The sequence below is a fragment of the Equus caballus genome, chromosome 1, assembly GCF_041296265.1.
Source record: "Equus caballus isolate H_3958 breed thoroughbred chromosome 1, TB-T2T, whole genome shotgun sequence".
In the NCBI taxonomy this organism is placed as follows: Eukaryota; Metazoa; Chordata; class Mammalia; order Perissodactyla; family Equidae; genus Equus; species Equus caballus.
Window position 1 is genome coordinate 197,935,988 of NC_091684.1, and position 24,424 is coordinate 197,960,411.

General features: G+C 45.5%; 1 protein-coding gene and 1 long non-coding RNA gene across 4 annotated transcripts in view; one reads left to right on the forward strand and one right to left on the reverse strand.

The window, feature by feature from the left end:
• Positions 1-13,981, reverse strand: part of CDKL1 (cyclin dependent kinase like 1) — a 56,579-nt gene extending 42,598 nt beyond the window's left edge. Inside the window, exon 1 of one of the 2 annotated variants that reach the window (XM_003363681.5) lies at positions 13,151-13,981. In XM_003363681.5, the coding sequence (XP_003363729.1) occupies positions 13,151-13,318 (168 nt within the window). In that variant the 5' untranslated portion in view covers positions 13,319-13,981. The remainder of the gene's footprint in view (positions 1-13,150) is intronic. The other variant, XM_070242670.1, reaches the window with a different exon arrangement.
• A 622-nt stretch (positions 13,982-14,603) lies between these two features.
• On the forward strand, positions 14,604-22,884 carry LOC111769336 (uncharacterized). Of its 2 annotated transcripts, none has more exons than XR_002802291.2 (3): positions 14,604-15,118; positions 15,758-15,838; positions 22,753-22,884. It is a non-coding gene; the product is annotated as an uncharacterized lncRNA (long non-coding RNA). The 2 variants fall into 2 exon arrangements; XR_011428807.1 differs by lacking the exon at positions 22,753-22,884 and adding an exon at positions 15,963-16,099.
• The last annotated feature ends 1,540 nt before the right edge of the window (positions 22,885-24,424 follow it).

Below are 24,424 nucleotides of genomic sequence, written 5' to 3' on the forward strand. Positions count from 1 at the left end.
GGGAGTGAGCACAGAGCTGGAGGACCTTTGGGCCTCGTATTAATGCCCACCAGAGAGCATCTGCCGCAGGGGAAGCACTGAGCAACCAGGCAGAGGATGTCTTCTCTGGTGGGTGTCAGCCTGCTCTGTCCTTGGCCACCCCAGTGCTTGTGCAACCTACCCATGAGCAGAGTGGCAGGGAGGGTGGCTATGCATGGCCCAGTAGCACTGGCTCCCTCTCTCCAAGGCTGATCTGGCTCCTGCTGCCACTGAGGACCCAACCTGCCAGTAGCAAAAACTGATGCTGAGGCCCTGATCTGCACTGGCCTTTAAGGAGCCCAGCATTTGTCCTTACTGGAACTGATACTACTTCTAGATATGGGCTTTGCCTTTCCTGCCTGCATCACAATCCCAGGGTTAGAGAATGCTTGCTTCACTGGCATGAGAGTCCACACAACAGCAGACCAAGGGGCCCATTTTGCAGCAAAGGAGGCATGACAATCAGCATATGGCCAAGGATCCATGCGTTCTGCTATATGCCTCATCACCTGCAACCAGCCAGCCCAGCAGAATGATGGAATGTGCACCCCAGCCCTTCGGGAGCAAATGTACTGAACCAGCAGGCACCACGTGGTGCTGTGCTCCAGGAGCTAATCCGAGGGACCGGGGACCAGAGAGGAATCAGGACTACACTCCCTCATCACAGCTCCCAATGACCCACTTGTGGAAGTCATGCTTCCTTGCCCCGATATTCTCTCGAATGTGCAGAGCTTTATGTGTACGTGATTGGCCACTGGAAAAACCGAAATGCCCATTAATAAGTCCTCAGTTAAATAAACAATAGGACTTGATAGCATATTCAAATGATGAAATAGTATGCAGCTGGTAAAAAAAATAAGGCACATCTATGCGTGTTGACTTGAAAAGATGTCCAAGACATATTAAGTACAAAAAGGTAATTACGGAATAGTATATACAATATGATAGCATTTGCATCTGTTTTTAAAACAGAAATATATGTCCTGTACAAGCACAGAAGTCCTCTGGAGTGAAGCATGCGAGCCTGTGGCGGTTTGGGGGGATGAGGATGGAGAGTGGCGAGGAAGGGAGGTTTCCTTTCACTTTACGTCCTCCTGGACCTTCAGGCTTTTTTTTTTTCTTACATAAGCACATGTGACTTTATCATGCAAATGGTTTAAAAATGAGTTGCATAAGCTCTTCACTATGTTATAAAACCGAGATAAATATTTTGAAGTTAGTTCCAGACAGCTAGTTAATACATCAGTTTTTTTGGGGGGGGGGGCTGTTTTCATTATTAAAAAGGCTATTTGGATTATCACCACCATCTCCAGCTGAGAGGAAAATACCCTGCACCTTCTTGGTGCTGCTGAGGGATCACCTGTCAGCGCTCTCCTTTGGTAAAGGAAATGATCCCACATTTCTGCCAAATGCCAGGAACCCATGGCAGACACTCTGCTAGTGTTTTGTTTTGGGGGTGGCTAGCCAAGGCGGGGCGTGACGCACGGAAGGGAGGAGCTCTGAGAGAGCTGCCATCACAGGTGCAGAGGTTGGGGCCTGAGGGTTGTTTATGTGGGGTTTTCCGTAGACAACACGGATGCAGCAGAATGTGCCAGGCTGGTCCTCTGGCCAGAGACTGGGCTGAGGTCTCCTCTGGACTCCTCTCAAGACCCAGCACAGGCTAAGGATGCGCACAGCGGATGCTCAATCTGCTTTATCGACTAATAAAGTACTTGAAAAGTACTAGGAAAGAAGTAATAGTACAAATGTGATCAAAAGGAAAATTAACACTGACACAGCCAAAAATTAACCTAACAATGAACTGACAGCGACAAATCAAACTGTTTTTAAGGTGTGGTTGAAGCATCAGTTGGTTTAGAAACTCTTATCTTTCATATTCTAACAAAAAGAGAGATGGAGTTCAAAGATTTCCAACCAGGCAATTTTATCCAACAGCATTTTTACAACAGTGCTTTTAAAGTTAATAAGTAATAAAGAAGGCTAATAATTAGCAAGAAAATATGTCTGTTGAAAGCAAATTTGTGGCCTAAAACATCAGTCCTGCCAAATAAAAAGATAAACTAAAACATTAAAAACATTTAAAGTGAAAGACAGCAGGCCAGCCCCGTGGCCGAGTGGTTAAGTTCAAGCGCTCCGCCTTGGCGGCCCAGGGTTTCGCTGGTTCAGATCCTGGGCGCAGACATGGCACCGCTCGTCAGGCCATGCTGTGGCGGCATCCCACATGCCACAACTAGAAGGACCCACAACTAAAACATGCAACTATGTACTGGGGGGATTTGGGGAGAAAAAGCAGAAAAAAAAATTTTCCATTCCACATACAAAGTACCACCTTCCAGTGTGGACTGACTGTTTCATAATAACTATATAATACAGGTTGTCTACCTATAAATTTTACTTGCTGGAAATAAAAATAATTTAAGTGGCCAAAAAAGCAAAGGCATAATTACGTTTTTCACCAGTGTTCACTATAAAATCACGTACTCGGCCTCCTCCTGCTCTGTGGTATTTGATTTGCTGGAGCCTGGGCGTGTGGCAGGATGAGAGCAGGAGTGTTCAGGACGCTGACAGGTGGCAGTGTGTGCTTACTCCCCTTACAGACTCGGTGTCTTTAAGAAGGTCACGAGCTAGCCGGGCGATTGCTCCTGCTTTTGTTCTTGCAATATTTGTGTGGCAGCTTTATTACTTAGGAGTTCACGACACAGCAGGAATATACTCTTTCTAGATAAACATGTCGTGAGCTAGGTCAAAAAATCTCCTAATACACAAACAAAACAGTCTGTTACTATTTGCAGTTACTACATTATCTTGTAAAATACAACTAAACAGGTCTCCACTTGTAGAACAAATAGGCAGAGATCATGGGGGCATTTGTTTGGTTTCTGTCACTGTGGGCATCGCAAGGGAATGCCCTGCTTTGTGGTCCATGCTGGTGACAACCAGGTTCCCTAACTCCCAGCGTCTGTCCCTACACCAGTGATGCATGTTGCGGGGCCAGACCTGCCAGCCTCCAAAGAAAACTGCATACGACGAAAGCCATGTGGCCCGAAGGCCCAGCCCAGACCCAGCGCGCCCAACACTGTCCGCAGATGGGTTTGCGTGGCCTGGATGGTGCTCAGCCTTCCCTTAAATTGCCTGTGCACGTTTTAAAGTTAGATCTCGTTCTCACTAAAAGGAACCAGGGCTCCTAGGAGAAACGGCTCATTCCAGAGAGCGGGCAGGATGAGCCCGGGACATTCTGTCATGCCGCACAGTAAAGAAACACTCAGGGAAGGACCAGGATCCGTCAGGACAAGGAGCTGGATCCAAGGAGCCCCGGATGGCCAGATGCAGGCAATTTGAGAATCAAAAAGAATGACAGCGACGGTTTGTGACATGTTGAATTAAAAAAAAATCCACAAATTCACAGTGATACTAAAAAGCACGTGTATGGGGGGGATGGTGGTGAAGAAAAGTTCTTTTTTGTTTTTTTTTTTTCAGAAAAATTATAAACAATGAATGTAGAAAGAATTGTTGAAAATCACAATTTTATAATAACTGTTATGATAACTTACTGAGGCAGGATCTTTGGGTGAAAGTTGTTGGGGAACAGGGAGTCACGCAATTGCAAAATATCACCCCTCAGATTACTTACTAATGATAAAGGGAAAATGTTTCTTTGCAATCGAGAAACATGGCAGACCCATCTTAACCAGGAGATTAGAACCAAGGGGACCAACTGTGGGGCAAACCGCCATCAGGTCCCTCCTGATGAGAAGCAGTGTGATGGACACGGCCTCACCCATGCAGCGTTCTCACTGAAGATGTCCAGCCTGCACCAAACGGTGTGGAAACAGCCAGACAATCTCTGTGGAGGCACATTCCGCGGGATGACTGGCCAGGACCCTCCTCAAATGCCAATGTCATGAACAACTAAAAGAAGAATTAAAACGTAGCACAGCTGTTTTAGAATAAAGGAGATTGAAGAGACGTGGCAACTAAATCCTATGTATGGCAACTGATTAGACCCTGGATTAAAAAATATAATTATACAGGGGCCAGCCCGGTGGTGCAGCGGTTAAGTTCGCACGTTGTGCTTCTCAGCAGCCCGGGGTTTGCTGGTTCGGATCCTGGGTGTGGACATGGAACCACCTGGCAAGCCATGCTGTGGTAGGCGTCCCACATATAAAGTAGAGGAAGCTGGGCACGGATGTTAGTTCAGGGCCAGGTTTCCTCAGCAAAAAGAGGAGGATTGGCAGTAGTTAGCTCAGGGCTAATCTTCCTCAAAAAATATATATATATATAATTATACACAGAGTTATACGACTATTATTGGGACCATATGAGAAATTTGAGCACAGCCTGAACATGAGATAACAATATTGAGTCAATGTTAAAGTTCTGGAGTGTGGAAATCCTACTGTGGCTGCAGGAGAATGTCTTTGTTCTAAGAGAGTCATGCTGCGTACTTGGGGAATGAGTCAGCCAAAAAAGTGTGTGAGTGCACATGCATGTGCATGTGTGTGACAGAAACAGAAAGGAAATAAAGCAGAATTCTAACTGACTAAACAATCTAGCTAAGAGTATGCAGGAATTCATTGTGTTATTCTGTCCACTTGTATATATTTTGAAAATTTTTTCAAAACAAAGCATTGCGGGGAAAAAGCCAGGAGATTTTACATAAAACTTTAATTTCTGGCTTTTTAAAAGAAGAAATGAAAATCTAAGACTCTGGGCTCGCAGTCTGTGGAGCTGAGCAGTGGTCGCCTACTTGACACACAACGTGGTCTGCAGGGCGCCCTAGTCCCCATCTCTCCATCTTGTCTCACACTCAGCCTGCTTCACTCACTTCTGGTATCAGTGTCATCCCCACAGACATTTGAGCTTGTAATCTCATATAAGCCACAACAGAGAATGCTGAATACGGCTAAAACAATTTACTAATTGGGCCGGCCCGGTGGCGCAGCAGTTAAGTTCACACGTTCTGCTTTGGCGGCCTGGGGTTCGCCAGTTTGGATCCTGGTGTGGACATGGCACTGCTCATCAAGCCATTCTGTGGCAGGTGTCTCACATATAAAGTAGAGGAAGATACGCACGGATGTTAGCTCAGGGCCAGTCTTCCTCAGCAAAAAGAGGAGAATTGGCGGTAGATGCTAGCTCAGGGCTAATCTTCCTCAAAAAAAACCCCAAAAAACCCCAATTTACTAATCCATTTCAACAAGCCAATTACACAATTTGAAGAGAAGGGACTTAGAAATGGCACCAATTAGCAACAGCAGGACTAAATTCTTTAAGCTGTCACAGGATTTCCCACTGAGACTTTTATTGAGTTGGGAAATATTATCCAACTAATATGGGAGAAACATTCGTTCAACTAATACTGGGGGAGCAGAAGCCTTTACAAATTGTGAAAGCTCCAGTTAGATCCTAAAGCTGACTAGCATTCAGTGGGATGGGACCCTGGCTAACCGTCGCCTGGAATTCAGCTCTTAGTAAATGCTTTGGTGGCAGGGAACCTTGACCTCCCACAGGCCATTCCGTCGCTGGAGCGGTAACCTGCCAGCAGACTTTCTGGTCTGATATCTAAGGCGGTGATCGTCTCTGGGGAGACATGGGCCTCCCTTCCTTACCAGCACTGCATTCAAAGCCCACCTTTCTGCCTTCGCACTGTGCATCTCTCTCTCCTCTGCTATTGCTCTTTTTGACCCTCTACTTTCCTGTCCTCGCAGCCTCAAGGCTGCTGGACCACCATCAGATGGCTGGCCCAGGAGCACTCTGCTCCCTCAGCACAGTTGGTGAAGCAACGGCAAACAGAGACGTAAATCACCGCGATGCTCTGGGCCAGCTTCCAGGAGGCTCCCGAGCTCGCCCGAGGTCACCAACGGCTCTGAGCAGATCAGACAATGTGCTCCTAACTTGGCTCTGTCCCCATGCAGTCACACAGCCCCAGTTACTTAAAGTAAGTAGTTACTTAAAGTAATAGACGGTTACTTAAAGTAAGGAGATCATAGAAATAAAGGAGATGCTCTGAACATTTGGGAGGTTATTAGTATTCATGACTACAGTCAAATGACAGCAGGTTTCCAGCACATAGTCCACACTCAGCATTCTTACCTTCCCAATACCCTGTGGGCTTTTTTTTTTCCTATTTGTTCCCCAAAGGAGTCTTTTTGCACATTTTTTTCCCAATCACCCCCCAGTGAAATTTTAATTCCACAAATCTACTGTATATCCATATGTACTATATGTATATCTGTGCTTTATACAATATAAAAGTTTGACACCCCGCCCCGGAACAATTTTCATCCCTTGGGGGTGGTCCCTTCCTCACTAAGGATGCATGCACTTTATTGCCATGTTTACAGTAAAGTTTTTAATGGACATTTTTCCCCCTTGCTCATTCGCACTGTCGTTGGTGGCAAACCATAACTTTTGCCTTCTAAAATGATCCGCAGGGTTCTGGAAGGAGAGTCAGGAAGAACTCCTATTCTAGTGAGAATGTGACCCACAGCCCAGGCCCCGCTGGAGGCAAGGCCGGGATAAATGCCGGGGACCAGCCACTGGGGAACTTCTGAGTGTGGGGTCTGGTGGAACGTGGTGGTTCTGCTCTGTGGGTTTGGGGACTGATGGAACGCGGCTGCATTCCAGCTTCCTAACCAGGAGGCCACAGCAAATAATTAACCATGCCGAACCCACGTGTAAAACGGGAAACAATACCCACCTTCTAAAGTTGTTAGAAGCATAATCTGTGCATCCTAGGTAACGACGCCTGGCGCTTTGCCCAAGTCTGCTGGGCCACCAAATGGCAACATGTGATTCCTTCTCCTTGCCTGTCTCTCGGTTTTCTTATCTTCTAGAGGAAGGGTTGTCACAAACAATGTCCTAGCTGCTGCTTTTGGCCCATGACTGATCCATTCTAAGGCCCCCTGTACTGTCTGCCACACTGCCAAAGGTCTGCCAGGCACCTCATGATGGCAGCGTCCTGTCCTTCATCTCAACTCCTCCGGGAGCGTCTGCTCTTCCCACCACTGCTGGTTGGAATCCTTTGCTTCCTTCCTCTTCTAATAGTTCTACCATTTTTATTCCCAGAGGGAAGGCTCAGCAGCCTCGAGGCTGGGGACCTTAGTAATACAATTATTCTGGGATGGTTGGCTCGTGTTAGTTTTGAACCACACAGTCCTCTTCTTGCTGGACACACAGATCTTCCCCAGGGGGCTGGGCTGGTTTCAAGCACAGTCACCTGCTTTATGCAGAAACAGTGCCCACCTGAACCACAGGGCCTGCAATGACTTCAGCCTATCATGCCAGACTTCTTGATCTAAGGTGGCTTTCTTTCAGGGACCTTGCCCCTCTCCGTAATCTGGCTTCTGTCATGACCGCCGCACCTCCCATCCAAAATATCTTTATATGCTTGAACCCTGCTTATGGAAAGGGGTTGAATTCTCTCCTTTGGGCTCAGGTGTCTCGTGCAAATCAGCAGATGTCATACATCCTAGTGGAAGCAGTCCCTCATGCATAGCTTGGAGATGGCTGTGGGGGTCCTGTTACATAAGATTAAGGATCGTGTACGTGAAGAACCTAGCAACATTCCAAATAAAATAAGAGGGAGCCTAATCTCCTAGCTGGTCCACAAATAGGTCATTTATTATGCCGTTAGAGCTATTTCTGGTCATGCTCCAGGCTAGTAGCTCAAGGCCTTGGCTCCAGGAATTCCTTCCCTCCAATAACATCAAGTTTTCTCTCTACTGGATTGATACCAAGAATACAAACACTCTTCTTTCTCCCATATTAAAAACAACAGCTACAAAAACTCTTGACCCCACATCCTTCCAAGTGCCTCCTGCCCCATTTCTCGGCGTCCTTTTATAATAAAACTCCTCAAAAGAGTTGCCGATGTGACCGTCTCCACTTGGCCCTTCTCATCCTCATTTGAACAATCTCTGATGGAGCTTTCATTCCCACCGCTCCACCCAAACAGCTGTTGTCAAGATCTCAAATGACCCTCATATTTTCAGAGCCAATGGCTGATTCTAAATCTGTACTAATGGTGACCTTTGACACCAATAACTATTCCCTCCTTCTTGAAACATTTTCTTCCCCAAGCTTTCATGAACATTGCTCTTGGGGTTTTCCCACCCCGAGGATCAGCCCTTCCTGCCTCCTTGCTGGTTCCTCCTCGTCTTCCAGACCTCCCGACGCTGGAGCCCCAGGGCTCAGTCTTCCGTATTTGTCTCCCAGGGTGACCTCACCCAAGCTCACAGCCTTTGACACCACTGCTGTGCTGCTGTCTCCCAACTCTGCACCTCCAACCCAACTCTCCCCTCAGTGCCAGACTCGTAGTGCACTGAATCGCCACTTTACAGTCTCCTTGGGTTCGCATCTCAGACTTAACATATCCAACACAGAACTCCCGGTTTCCTTTCTCCCAAATTTGCACCTGGTCTCCCTGTCACAGTGAATGAGCTCTTCCTTCTTCCAGTTCCTCAAGTCGAGAACCTGGGAGTCATTCCTGATTCCTCAGCCAACCAGCATATTGCGACATGCTCTTCTCTCAGAAAAGTCTTGAATCTGGCCACCTCCACCGCCACCACTCACACCAAACCCATCTCCTTACACCTGGATTAGCCTGACAGTCTCTAACTCACATTCCTGTTCCTGGAGCTGGAGCCACCAGCAGCTAGAGGAATCCTTCTAGTCACGCCAGGGCGCCCTCTGCTCAAAGCCTTCTGACGGCCCCACCTCATTCATAGGCCCTCACTTCGACTCCTTATCTTTAACTTCATCTCCTAAGACTCTCGCTCTTGCTTACTCTGTGACGCACTCATCTGTCTGCTCCTCTTAGAACACAGGCCAGCACATGCCAGAACCCACCACTTGATCCTGCCTCGGGGCCTTTGTACTGACTGTTCTCTCTGCCTGGAATGCCTTTCCCCTGAAGCTGCATGAGTCACCCCTTCTCATTTCTTCTGGTCTCTCTTGTAATGTCATTCATCAGAAAGGCTTTTCCTCACCACCCTGTATAGGTAAGCAAGCCCCTCCAGCATCCTCCGCCCCTTATCCTGCTTTATTTTTCACCACTTGACATGTAATTATTTGTCTACTGGCAGTCTCTCCTTACTTGTGAGGACACGGGCAGAGAACAGTGCCGGGCACATGGCAAGAGTTCTGCCAAAACTTGCCGAATGAGCACGTGTCAGCTCTGACACACAGGTGTCTCAGCAACCACACTGACTGAAATACTGAATTCTTTCTCTTTTTGTTTTGCAATGGAAAGTGAGTTTAAGAAAGGGTAGGACAGTTTCTTTGAGCTCAGCTACTGCAGTATAATTTTACTACTGGCACCAGAACGGCACCTAATTTGTTCCTAACGTGGAGTATGAGCTGACTGATTTTAACTGGAGCAACTATTTATTTTTTTAAAAGCCTAATTACGTAACCTGGAAAAAATAAGATTCACAATTAAAACATTGAAGGGTTGACTGCAGTAGGACCTTTGGGTAAGGAGTGAATTATATTTAGTTTATTAGTACAAATAGTGAATTTATGTCATAAAAAAGTATCACACTTTTTCCAAATGGCATGAAATACTACTGTTTGAAAAGTGTTTCAAATTTTCAGAAAAAATGTTTTCTGAAAATATTAGCAAAATAGGTTTCTTGATAATAATTATCATACAAACATTTACCAGCGGACGGTTACATCTTCATACACGCTTTCACATCAAGAACGGGAGCTCCACAGGTGTGCTGCCCTGGACGTTACACAGCTGGCGGCTGGACAACTCACCCCCGATCCTATCCGCCTGAGAGGAAACAACTGGGATTTTTAAAGGAGTCCATTAGCAACCACTGGGAGTTGCTTTAAATTGTTAAATAAACAGTTTAAAAAGCATATACACACGGAATTCTCTGAGGATGGATACAGGCCAAATTCTATTATAACATAAAATTCAGGGGACCACTCTGTTCTTCTGTGGTACTAGTATTTCGTGGTATCAGACACAGATCCTGTAAGCAGAACATCACCGGATCTGGGGAACCTTTTTGTTCCCAGACATAGTACTAATATTCACGCACAAAACAAATGATGTCACCATTTTCATCAATGGATAGTGAAATGAGAAAAATAAGGGCAATGATACACACACACACCAGAGAAACGTATATATATGGATATTATTTATAGTTGTCAACTACTCTCAGGAAGACTGTGCTTTTCTCTAAAATTGTGTCTTTCCTAGTTTTTAAAAAATATTAAAATGTCCTTTCTTTTACGAAGTGATGGTGATAGTAGTCGGTAGTTGGTTTTTTAAAATGCTGGTAGCCCTACCCCAATCTGTAAAAAAAAAGAATTTTTTTTGGAAATTTTACTGGTTCATGAAACCCAAAAGTCTGCAAACGACAACTTTCTAATATGAAAACCATCTTGGCTGGCTTTCTTCTTTCCGGGAGAAAGTGGAACCCCTTAGCCGGGCATTCAGGCCATCTACCCTGGTCTTCATCTGCCTTTCCTGCTTTCCCTATTGTAGCAGGAGGGGTCCGGGGTCAGACCCAGCCTGTCGCACTGCTGGGGCCAAGGGCACTGAGGTACCTTCAGCCTCAGTCCTCCTAGTTCCTGGTGGCTGACCTTTGCAGGGGTCATTAAACCCCAGCTGTGTGAGGAGTGTGCAAGGAAAAAACACCCAACTAGGAACTCAGACTCACGGAGCCCTGAGCTACCACCCCCCGGGGCTCGCACGGACCTGGAGTTGCGTCCCTCTTCCCATGGCACTGGAGCGCTGGCTTGGATTCCGGCTCCGATGGGGCCTAAAGCACTTGCCTGGACCTCACCGGTTTCCTTGTCTCAACATGTCCCCGGGAGTCAGGCTCCAAACCCTGGGCCAGCTGGGGCCAAGGTGCAGCTATGCGCTAACCATCACTTATTGCAAGGCCAGACCTATCTTCCAGGAAACTCCTCGCACCCCCTCCTACTGGACCCAGGCTTCCCTTCCTTCCCTCTCTCCCTGGCCTGCCGGAGCCCAGCAGGGATCTTGACCAAGACTTTGGGGTTATCTCCCGAGTCCTCTCAATATGCTGCTTCCCATTTGTGCGCCTTTTCCCAGAAGGGACCATCTGCCCTGACTGCCTTCTCTCGCGTTCCATGCCTCCCGAAACTTTGCAAAGTTGAGTCCAAATGTGCCTCCAAACGCTTTATTTAGCGGGTTCTTGCCTGGCATGGGGACAAGGTGAACAACCCAGGCCCTGCCCATTAGGCACCCAGTCTGTTGGGAGTGAGGGCCGAGGGGAAATTCACCTGACTTCCCTTCCAGAAGTTAAGGCGTCTGAAAGACAGAGTGTATAACTTCGTATAAACATTGTTTTAGGCACAATGGGGCTCCACAAATATTTACTGAAGAAACAAATGCCGAAAATATGACTTCATTTAACAAACCCTCAATTCATTAATTCAGCAAATATTTAACTACTCATTTTGTGTGAGGAATATTACAGAATTCTGGAAAGTTAGGGCTTAAAGAGACAGAAGGTACCGAGAGTCTAGGGCCAACACCTCCTAGAGATGGGGGGTCTGCCTGTGTGCACTCATCTCTGGGGACTGGGGTGCTGTGTGCTCTGGAGTCAGGCTCCTGTGACCACAACTCGACCCTTTACAGCACATCCACATTCACTTGTTCCAGAGAACACATCTGACTTCCCTGTTGATTGGCAACACCTACCCTTCCTAAGAGCTTATCTTGTTCATGTTCTTTTTAATCCAACAATAACATTTACTGGAGCCTGCTACATGCCAAGCAGTTGACCCAGAGATACAGGGGCGAGGTGCCCATCCCGGAGGAACTCAGTTAATTCAGGGAGCTGCACCTGGAAACACCGCATCGCTGAAGGCTGGGGGAGGCAGAGAGAGGTGTCCACAGGCCACCTTCAGAATCGGGGCCAGACTGCCTCTCTGCTAGGAACAGACTGTCTTTTCTTTGGAATAAATGAACCCCTGAAGTACAGTTACCGCCTTCTCCTCTCGGGAAAGCCAGAGAAAGGGAAAATGCCCATCAGCCCAGGAGCAACCCTGAGAACTGACCCTGTGAGGACTGGGGAGGGCAGAGGGGCCAGGTCACGGGGTGGGCCAAGACTGCTGGTCTCGCCCTTTGGGGGGCAAGGGCTTGGAAGCGTCTTCTCACAACAGGTGAGAGCTTGCTGGTATAAAGAACAGGGAAAGGGGTCCTGTGATCTGCCCATTTAATTTACCCAAAGCCTGCTGCTTCCCACTCAGGGTCCTCATCCAGAGATAACCCCACACACGCAATTCCTGGGGAAAAGAAGACTCCTCGAGAGGCTGGGAGGTGGGAGAAGCAAGAGGGAGAGAGACCCCATGAGCCCCACCCCTCCCAGTGGGGTGGTCTTCCCGGACACTTGGTCACACGGTTAGCTGCACATGGAGGCCCTCACCATCTGAAACCAAGGTCACCCCCACTGCGTTCATGGCATGGCACACTCTGCCTTGCGATTGGGGTTTCATCTTCACAGAAATTCAGAAAAGAAGCCTCTTCCCATTACAGGAAAAAATGCTTTCAGCTTGTAACAAACAACTGTCCCCACCCCATATCAAGGTCTCCTAGGGTTGACTAATGAACGGTTTTGAAGTGATCGTTTCACTCCTTTAAGAAGAATCCTTCTTCTAGAGACAGGACACTATGATGCTCAGCAGTAGATAAATGTGAGGTGTAGTGAAAACCTGTCAGCTTCCTCGCAGTTTGAAAACAGGCGCACGACTAATTCTCTTAAGGGACGGAGAATATCAGCTGAAGATGACCTAGAGTTTAAATGTCATGAATGCTAGCAGACTCCAGCTGCAGAAGTTCCCTACTATCAAAGTCCATGGCTCCCGAAGAACCAGATCTACAGGTCACACGGGGAAGCAGCTATGGGGAAGAGAAATGAAATATCCCACAGCATCTCTGAAAGTGAACACACCTTCCTTCCGGCACTGACGTCTCTAGTTCATTACATAACTGGCGACTTGTGCACAGTTGTCCCATTTGTGTCACTGAGGACGAAATCCGTGCAGGAAGGAGATGTAACCACAGGTCAAGGCACTTATTTAATATAGCACGACTCACTGTGATTTTCTAGTCCCTGAAAATTCACTGTAAAGAATCCATTACCTTGAGCATGCGGATTTCTCGAAGGGCGATTTTCTTTATGACAGGGTCATCTTCTGATTCCAGAAACCTCTTGATGGCCACAATCTGACCCGTGTCCCTGTTTCTGCATTTGAAAACCACTCCATAGGATCCTTCGCCAATTTTCCCAATTTTTTCATACTTCTCCATCACAGAGGAATAAATCTTCTTAAAATGGATCCTCACATAGTTTGAAAATGTCGCCTATAAAATATTGGCGTGAACGGAGCCTAGAGGAGACCGGGGACACCTGTTGCAGGCTCAGGGCTCCCCCGCGTCCTCCAGGCCTCGGCTCGAGACCCAGGACGCCAGCCCCGGGCGGCGCCCTCCTCGCCCAGTTCAATCGCGTTCCAGACCAGCGAGTTAAAATGTAACCGCGTCCTGCAGCGCACGGAGGTGTAAGGCGATCCGTCTTCCAACGTCGTAGTTCACCCGATCCGCTGCAGGACTGCCAAGGCCCAGGGCTTCCCCGGTTCCCATTTTGGGTCTCATTTCCCTCCGGCAGGAGGACGCCCGGGCTCCCAGGGGCGGGGGAGGGGAGCAGGGGGAGGGGGAGAGAGGAGTGGGGAGGGAGGGGGGCAGAGGGGAAAGGAGGGGAGGGGAAGGGGGGACTAGGAGAGGGGAGAATGAGTGTGGACGGGAGGGAGGAAGAGAAGGGGAGCGGAGGGGGAGGAGGACGAGGAGGGGGGAGAATGAGTGGGGAGGGGAGGGAAGGGGGAGCGGGGCCCGCGGGGCGCAGGTGCACCTGCCGCTCGGGGCTCTGGGCCGGGACCTCTCTGCCGCCGCCCCCGCCTCCGCCGGCCCCGCAGCCCCGCCCCGGCCTCCAGGCCGGCCGCCCGCCCACCCGGGAAGCCCCTCGGCTGGCGTCCGCGGGAGGGGGCGTCGGAGCAGCTGCGGCGGGGCCGCGGGGAGGACCGCGCTCGCCCCGCCCCCAGGAGGTCTGCGCCGGCCGCCGGATACGCCCCGCGTTCTCGGCTACACAGGGCAGCTTCTGTGTCTGTCCTGGTCAGCGCGGTAGCCTCCAGTCAACGAAGGAGTGAATGAGGAATGAATGAATGAGAGAAGGGAGCTGGGCAAAGACGAAGAGGAAGGCATCAAGACTGAGATGGGTTAAAGTCACACGTTCCGCCTCTAGCTCTGGGCTGGGGGGGCCTTCCCGCCCTGTTGTAGGTTCCTTATTCCCACCCTTCTCCCAAGACTCCTGCTCTCTCAGGCCTGAGCACAGTGGGGAGGTTAAAGGACCTGGGGAAATCGTGAAATGAGGGCATTTGCCACTGGGCAGACTCCCGCAACTTTATCATTCATCCCATTCCGTCTGCCCAGCACTGAGGCCGGTGTTTGCCCTGAGAGCAATACCTGAGGAGAGAAGTGAACATTCTCTCTGTGAAACAGGGACCAATCCAGTGCCAAGCAGCATGGCCCTGAGTGTAAATCTGGATAGGGCCTAGGAAGGAGCTGGAGCTGGGAGGAGCCGGATTGGTGCCCCTTGAAAATACAGTAGCACATAGATGGCGTCCAGGGGTGGGCCAGAGGTGACCTGTGAACCTCCCAGAAATTGTTTGCAAATGGCAACCACTCATGTGTTTTCTGTCTCTGTAGTTTTGCCTTTTCCAGAATGTCATATAGGTGGAATTATACATTATGTGGCCTTTTGAGGCTAAGCTTCTTTCACTTAACGTAATGCATTTGAGATTCATCTGCGTTGTTGGCATTTATCAGTAGTTCATTCCTTTTTATTACTGAGTAATATTCCACTGTATGAATAAACCATAGTTTGTTCATTCATTCCCAGTTGAAGAACATTTGAGTTGTTTCTGGTTTTGCTGATTATAAACCAAGCCACTGTAAACATGCATGCATGGTCTTTCTGGTGAACATATGTTTTCATCTCTCTTAGGAAAGTAATACTTACAGGGATACTGCTGGGTCGTATGGCCAGGACGTGTTATTGTAAGTAACTGCCAATATATTCTCCAATGTTTACCATTTTACATTCCTACCAGCAATGTTCCAGTTACTCTGCACCTTTTCCAGCACTTTGCATTCAGTTCTTTTGATTTTAGCCATTTTGATAGATGGATAATTGCCTCTTGTGGTTATATTTTTTTTATTTTTATTTTTTCTTAAAGATTGGCCCTGAGCTAACGTCTACTGCCAGTCTTCTTTTTTTTTTTCTTTTTCTTCTCCTCCCCAAAGCCCCCTGGTACATAGCTGTATATTCTAGTTGTAGATCCTTCTAGTTCTGCTATGTGGGACGCCGCCTCAGCCTGGCCTGACAAGCAGCCTAGGTCTGATGCGCCCAGGACTGGAACCAGCAAAACCCTGGGCCGCCCAAGTGGAGCACATGGACTTAACCATTCGGCCATGGGCGGGCCCTCTTGTGGTTTTAATTTGCATTTCCCAGATGACTAATGTTGAACAGTTTTTCATATGCTCATTTGCCACCCGGATGTTTTCTCACTTATAAGATCTAGATGGTTTTTGTAAATTCCTTGGGGTTTTCTATGTACACAATCATGCCATCTGCAAACAGGGACAGTTTTAGTTCTTCCTAACTGGTGTGTCTTTGTGCTTTTTCTCATACTGCAGTGTGCTATCAGACAGGAGTGGTGAGAGCAGACGTCTTTATCACTGGTCTGAGAAAGGAAGCATTCGGGCTTGCACCACTAGGTAGGACGCTGGCTAGATCGCTGTAGATGCTGTGGTGGGCAGCCTCTAGGACGGTCCTTACGATCCCTGCCTCCTGGGATTCACGCCCTTAAGTGTAGACTTGACCTAGTGACTTGTTTCTAAGGAACAACATGGCAAAAGTAATGGAATATCGCTGCTGATATCATGTTACAAAGAGACTGTGATTACCACCTTGGGTCCTCTCTTGTACTCGCTTGCTCACTTCCTCTGAGGGAATCCAGATGCCATGTTGTGAGCCGCCCTATGGCGAGGACTGAGGAGGCCAACAGCCAAGAAGAACTTGGGCACTCAGTCCCATATTCTGTAAGGAGCTGAATCCTGCCAACAACCATGTAGTGAGCTTGGAAGTAGATCTCTCCACATCGCCCCCACTCCAGTGAGCCTTCAAATGAGGCTGTAGCCCCAACTGTCAACACAAGTTCAATCTTGTGAGAGACTTGATTCAGACGCACCTAGCTAAGTCATGCTTGGATTCCCAACCTCCAGAAACTGTGGGATAATAAATATTTGATGTTTGTGTTTTGGCGTTACTTGTTATGCAGCAATAGAACTAACACAGAAGCCCTTCATTAGACTGAGAAAGTTCTCTTTAATTCCAACTGCTGAGAGGTGTTTTTTAAAAATAATGAATGGATGTTGAATTTTGTCAAGTGCTTTTCTCTATCTATTGAGATTATCTTAGATTTTTCTTATTTAGTCTGTTGGTCTAGTGAATTACATAGATTGATTTGAAAATGATGAACCAACCTTGCATTCCTGGGCTAAAACCAACTTGGTTATGATGTTCTATCATTTTGACACATTACTGGAGTTGATTAGTAATATTTTATTGAGGATTTTTACATTAATGTTTCTGAGAGATATTGATCTATAATTTTCTTGTAATGTCTTGGTCTAGTTTTGGTATCAGGGTAATGCTGATCTCATGAAATGAGTTAAGAAGTGTTTCCTTCTCTTCTATTTTCTGGAGAAGTTTACATTAAATTGGTATTATCTGTTCCTTAAATGTTTGGTAGAATTTGCCAGTAAAGCCACCTGAGCTTGGAGTTTTCGTTGTTCAACTGTTTTTAATTAAAAATTCTATTTCTTTAGTAAAATACAGGACTATTAGAATATCTATTTCTTCTTAAGTGAGCTTTGGGAGTTTGCGTCTTCCAAGGAATTTGTCTATTTCACCTACATATTTAAGTTTATGGGCATAAAGTTTTTTATATATAATATTACCTTATGACCCTTTTAATGTCTATAGAGTACATGGTGGTGTTCCTTATGTCATTCTTGATTGTTCGTAGTTTAAGTTTTTTTTCCTTCTTTTTCCTTATCAGTTTGACTAAGGCTTACAAGTTTTATTGGTTTTTTTAAAAGAAACAGCTTTGATTTAATTGATTTCCTCTGTAGTTTTTCTGTTTTTCAATTTCATTGATTTCACCCCTTTATTGTTTTCTTCCTTCTGCTTGCTTTACTTTTAGCTGTTTTTCTAGTTTTTCAAGATGGAAGCTTAGACCATTAATTTTAGATCTTTCTTCTTTTCTAATATAAGCCTTTAATACCATAAATTTTCCTCTAAACACCACTTTAAATGCATACCAGAAATCTTAGTATGTTGTATTTTCATTGCCATTCAACTCAAAATATTTTCTAATTTCCCTTGTGACTTCCAATTTGAGCCATGGGTTATTTTGAAGTGTGTTGTTTAATTTCCAACTGTTTGGGGATTTTCCAGATATCTTTCTGTTCTCGATTTCTAGTTTAATTCCATTGTGTTCAGAGAAATCCTTTTGTATGATTTAAATTCTTTCAAATGTTTTGAGATTTGTTTTATGGCTCAGAACATGGTGTATGTTGGTGCATGTTTCTTTTCGAAAATTCAAAAAATTTATTTTTAAATGAGGTGGGGAAGTCAACGTGAATTTCTCCAGAGCTACCTTGTCTGGAGTTCATACCAGGCTAAAGTGAGTCTGGAAAATTAACTTTATGGACTCCGCGAGGTTCAGTACCCAGGGAGGCTGGCACAGGGCCAGGCGCAGTGGTGCTTGGAGTAGGGACGAGCGCACAGTTGTGCACGACTAAGGGGCAGTGACCCAGAAAGCCAGCGTGACTTGCAGCTGCATTAGTTGTTTTGTTTGGAGGAAGCTGGAGCAAAATATTTGAGAAGAACTTTGAAGGGGAGGCAAAAACCTGATGCCACCGTTTAGCACCAAACAGAGAAGATGCTGTGGCCTCTGTCCTGTCAAATCACAGGCAGTCCTTTCAGTGGCAGGACTGCAATTGCTTTTGATATCAAAGAATTGTAACTTCTGGAAAGTATAGTTTTTGGGAAGCTGAGGCATGGTCTGATCCATGGACTTTTCTTCTCAAGCCAGTGCAAAGAGCAGTGAAACAGCATGAGGATTCTCCACGTGTGGCAATCTTTTCTTTTCAGCTCTGCATAATTAGAATGCTTCAGTGTCCTTGGATAACACAAGCAGTCCCGTGGGACGTTAATCATTGAAGGCAGCAATAAACACTCAGTAGAGTAACACGTGGTAGGAAAAAGAGCCTGGATTTGGAGCCGAAGACAGGGTTTCTACCTTCTGACTGGTGTTTGATCTCGTGTGAGATAATTACTATTGCCTAAACAACAATGGCTGTGTACCTAGTGCCTACTTCGTCGCGGGCATCATGCTGAGAACATTTTATACACAAGCCTCACAACAACCCTAGGAGATGGGCACCACTCCTCTCCTGCAGTTTCAGCTGAGGACAGTGTGTTTTAGACTGGGTCGGTCACTTGTCTGGGGACATGAAGCTCGGGAGCTGTGAGGCGGGGAGTGGGGCGCGGGCAGGCAGACTCTAGGACCTTTGCTCCTGACTGTTTCGCTCATACTCCCTAACGCACAGGGTGGTTGTCAGGATTTCTGAGTTGACCCGAAGCACTTATAACACACAATGTAGCTCCCTCCTTTGTTCACGCTGCAATGAGCCTTGTCATTATGCGTCCTTCCCACAGTAGCTCAGCAACTTCTGTGTGAGCAAACTCCCCCCAGGGTGGGCAGAATACTAATACCTCATCCAGTGCTGAGCCCAGGGGCAAGGCTTCAGGGTCCCCCCTGCCGCTCCCCAATTATATTGTTATTCTGTCTCATGTGAATTTAATTCATAGTCTGGCCAGAAGGACCTAGAGTGGGTAGAGGAAATGTCTTCCTCCCCTACAGAGGAAAATATGGGGTCATTGTTCCTTATCCTTAAGAAAGAAAGAAATACCTACCTATTATGTAGTAAAAGAAGCTTTATTAATGGATGCACAGGGTTGTGGGATCCTGAAGAAGACTTTGGAACTGGGCTTTACGGAATTTCAGTGGTATCCACTGCGGGTTTTCAGGATACATAAAGTGAGAAATAATTTTACACTGGAAAGCTGGATACAGTCGGTGCTTTAACAGAGAATTTATGTGTCAAGTGGCTGGGCGCTCTGGCAGGTGCTCAGTGACCAATACACATCACTGGATTCTCTGTCTTCTCACCATCGCGAGATAATCACAGTGAAGAAACTAATCCAGGAAGATTTAGATTTGAGAAACATTACCAGGATGAAGTCATATACCCCAAATTAAATGTGGTATTTAGAGCGTGCTAAATCTTACACTTACCAAAATCACTGAGGAAAGAACTTGTGGTTGAAGATCATAATGATTTAATGAACTAGTTCACTCACATGTGGTGAGTGGTTGTTTTTTAAGCTTCACCAAGTGGTGGTTTATAACTATACACGACATCTGTTGCTTTTTCCAGCCCAGCATCCGTTTCTCCTTGTTAAAAGCCCAACACCCATTCCTTCTGCTTTGGGTTTCTGTCTCAGTGGGACCATCACTCCAGGTACCTCACCCTCCGTGGCCAAGGGCTAACCAAGCCTAGGCCACGTGGATCCTCTTCCCCAGGAACCTGAGTCTTGCATGACAGTGCAGTGCAGAAGGCTTTTGGAGTGTTTTCCTCCTAGGGCTCAAAGAGACTGTCTGCTGGCTCCTTCCTGTTCCTAGGTCTTCTCCAAGCCCAGTTCTTTAGCTTTTTCTTTAATCCATGACAATCAAAGAGCCATCAAAGAACCCTGATACAGGAGCTTAACTGCCAATAATGTTTATTTCAGATACATTTTCTCTGCCTGGAATGCCCTTTACTCCTATCTTTACATTTCCAAATACTTTGTATGTTTCCTTTAGAGACGTGGACTGGTTTAATGGTTTTCTTAGATGTTTGCGCTACATTTGATAGGTTTTGATTTAAGCAGTCATAAAAGGACCGTCTGAATTCAGACAGACAGATGGACGCGGGATCCATCCCAGCTTTCCAACTAAACGTGTGTGGGGCAGTTGTAGACATCAGATCTCCCTTTGGGAGGGACCTGCTGTGGGAAATGCATTAGCCTTCAGCATTTGCCTCCACCCTGGCCAGGCTCTCCCCAGGCTGCTCCCAGCTGATGACCAACTGAGTTCTGGATGGTTTGAGAGCGGAGTCATTGCTTATCAATGTGGGACTCCTCCAGTGGGCAGTCTCTGCTCTGGGGCTCCCCATTTACCTGCCAAGATGTTCTCAGAGCTGCAGTGTGAGGCTCGACCAAGTCCCATCCCTCCCCTTCTCGTTTCACAGGTGTCACATCTGTGCTGTCTCCCTGCTCACTCCTGCTCACTTCCTCTTCTTCTTCACACAGCTGTTTCCCCAAATGGATCTCCTGCACTTCACTTCCATCTGATGTTTGCTTCTAGAGAACCCAGTCCGTGACAATGACTGACCACTGGTCTTCTCATTTATAAAATAGGAACCCCACTGCCTACATCATAGGGTCAATGTCTCCCCAGTGTGGGTCTTGGCACAGAATCTAATGAGGGTCTTTTATTGACGTATAAGTACACAGAAAAAATGCATCAGTCACGAGTGTACAGCTTGCCCAGAAGTGAAAGATGGAATGTTCCCAGCCCCTTAAAAGCTCCCCCTCATGCCCCATCCCAATCATTATTCCCTCACTCCTCCTCAGAGGTCACTACCATCCTGATTTCTAATCCTAAAGATTAGTGTGCTTGCTTTCAAACTTCTTTTAAGTGAAATCATACAGTATACTTTTAATGTGTGGATTCTTATACAAAACCTTATATTTGGAGGGACTGAAATCCATGTTGTCAGTAGAAGTTCATTCTTTTTGATCGCTCTGCTGTTCTTTTTGATTGTTGATTTTGAGTTGTGAATATACCACGACTTATTGATCCCTTCTACTGTAGATGGACATTTGGGTTGTTTCCAGTTTCTGGCAAGAATGAACAATGCTGCTATGAACAGTCTTGTGTGTGTCTTTCAGTGAACATGTCTTTTAGGTGTAGACCTATGATGGGAAATGCTGGGTTACAAGGTGTGTGTTCAGCTTTAGTTTCTCAAAGTGACTGTATCAATTTACATTCCTGCCAACAGTGTGTAAGAGTTCCAGTTGCTCCATATCCTCATCAGGACTTCACGCTGTCTCCTCTTTCATTTCAGTCATTCTGGCAGATGTGTAATCGCATTGTACTGTGGTTTCACTTTGTAGTGGCTTTATTGCCTAACTTGTATTTCCCTGGTAACTGATGAAGTTGAATATCTTAAGTGTTTATTGACTCCTTGGATGTTCTCTCTCTGTTTAGCTTTATTGAGGTATATTTTACATACCATAAAATGCAGTCATTTAAATTTTGCAAATAAACGATTTTTAGTAAGTTTACAGAGTTGTGCAACTATCATCATGATCTAATTTTAGAACATTTCCATCATCTCAAAAAGAAACCTCATGCCCATTTACAGTCACTCAATTCTCAAGCGTTGCCCCTTGTGATCACTTGTGTACTTTTTGTCTCTACAGATTTACCTTTTCCGGACATTTCATATAAACAGAATCACTGCAATATGTGATCTCTTGTGATTGGTTTCTTTCATTAACATGTTTTTGATTTTCATCCACATGGCAGCATGTACCAGTACTGTACTTTGTTCTTTTCATTGCTGAATAGTATTCCACTGCATGGATATGACACATCTTAATTATCTGCTTACCGGTTGGTGGATATTTGGGTTGCTTCCACTTTTTGGCTATTGTGAATAATGCTGCAATGGACATTTGCGTACAAGTCTTTGTGTGGACATAGTTCCTCTAGGGCACATACCTAGGAGTAGAACTGCTGGGTCATATGGTAAATCCATGTTTAACATTTTTAAGAAAGTGCCAAACTGTTTTCCAAAGTGTTGTACTATTTTACATTCCCACCAGCAATGTGTAAGTGCCTCAGTTTCTCCACAATCTCACCTATTTGTTTTTATCTTGTCTTTTTCATTTTAGCCATTTTGGTGGGGCTGTGAAACTACTGCATTGTTTTTTTTTAAATATGCATTTCTCTGATAACCAAGGAAGTTGAATATATTTCCACATATTTATTGACTACTTGGATGTTACCTTTTTGTGGAATGCCTGTTCAAAATCTTTTGACCATTTTTTCTGTTGGGTTGTCTGTCTTTTTGTTATTGATTTGTGGAAGTTCTTTATATCTTCTGGGTAGGTCTTTTGTGGATATATGTAATGCAAGCCTCTTTTCCATTTTGTTGCTTGCCTCTTCATTCTTTTAAAGATGCCCTTAGATGAACAGAGCATCTTTAAGTCCATTTTATCAACTTTTTCTTGTAAGTCAAAGTCTTAATGTATTATTTAGGAAATCTTTGCTTATTCTGAGTTCATGAAGATATTATGTTTTATTTTAAAAGCATTATAGTTTTATATATTTTATAATCTATTTAGTATTTTTGTTTATTGTGTGAAGTTGCTGTCAAGATTAATTTGCTTTTCCATTATTGTTTTCCATATAATTTATTGAGAAGCCATCCTTTCCTTCACTCCACTGCAGTGCACCTGTCTTACACAAGGTAACCAAGTGGGGGTCTGTTCCTGGACTCGACTGTATTTCATCGTCTATCTTTGTGCCAATGTCACACTATCTTACCTGCTAGAGAAGCCTTATCCTAACTCTAGGAATGTGGCAGCCTAAGACTCACAGGTTTGTTTTTCTTCTTCAAGATTTCCTTGAGTATTCCCGGCCCTTTGCATTTTATATAATTGTAGAATCAACTTGTCAATTTCCATAAAATACCTGCTGTAGTCACACAGAATCTTTAAATCAGCTGACATGTTTGCAATATCAAACCTAACTCATTAACAGGACTTCTTTAACTTCTCTCATTAATGTTTTGTAGTTTTATACAGAGATCTTGCATGTCATTTTATTTCTCCCTAGATATTTGATGGTTTTCTATATTACAAATGGTATCCTTTTAAAATTTCATTTTGTGTATTGCAAGTTTATGTATATGTAACTTTTTTATGTTGACAGTGCATCCAGCTGCTTTTCCAAATTCACTTATGATTTCTAACGTTTATTTGCAAACCATAGCATTTTTATTCCTTTCTAAATCTTTTAATCCTTTACTTTAATTTTATTTCTTTTTCTTAGTTTTCTTGGTTTATTGAACTGATTAGGACCTCCAAGACAATGAACGAGTGGTGAGAGTGAGAATATTGGACTTATTCCTGATGTCAATGCAGTAGGTTTTTTTTTTTTTGCTGGGAAAGATTTGCCCTGAGTTAACATCTGTTGCCAATCTTCCTCTCTCTCTCTTTTTTTTACCTCCCCAAAGCCCCAATACATAGTTGTATATTCCAGTTGGAGGTCCTACTAGTTCTTCTATGTGAGCCGCCACCACAGCATGGCTACTGACAAGCGAGTGGTGTGGTTCTGAGCCTGGGGACTGAACCTGGGCTGCTGAAGCGGAGCATGCTGAACTTTAACCACTGGGCCATTAGGGCTGGCTCTCAATGTAGCAGATTTTTAACAAATGTTTCCTGCTTTTTTCCTAAGAAAGACGAATTAAGAACAGTCTGAAATTCTCATTAAAACCTAAAATGATCCCTTTTGCTAGGGTTGGTATGGGAGAGTTTCTTGGACCATTGGTACAAGATATTGGTTATTTCTCTAATGAAAAAGCTTATAAGAAACTTGAAAAAAGCAGAATTAAAAAAGTTCCCTGGGGCTGGCCTGGTGGTGCAGTGGTTAAGTTCACACGTTCCGCTTCTCAGTGGCCCGGGGTCACTAGTTCGGATGCCGGGTTTGGACATGGCACCACTTGGCAAAAGCCATGCTGTGGTAGGTGTCCCACGTATAAAGTAGAGGAAGATGGGCATGGATGTTAGCTCAGGGCCAGTCTTCCTCAGCAAAAAGAGGAGGATTGGCAGCAGTTAGCTCAGGGCTAATCTTCCTCAAAAAAGAAACAAAAATCCCCCTGACAAGTCTACCAACGTGTGACACACAATGACAGGAACAACTAAAGAATGAAAATGTGCTCCTTATGCCCTCAATTAACTTCCTGGTGAAAATAAACTTCAGTGCACATGACCTCACTTAATGCTCCTAAGAGCCACATGAAGTGGCCATTATTTCCTATCAACAGATAAGGAGACGGAGGTCCAGATGGGTCAGTAAGTTGTCTGAGCTAAGGGCTAAGTGCTGTGTGGTTCGAAAGTGA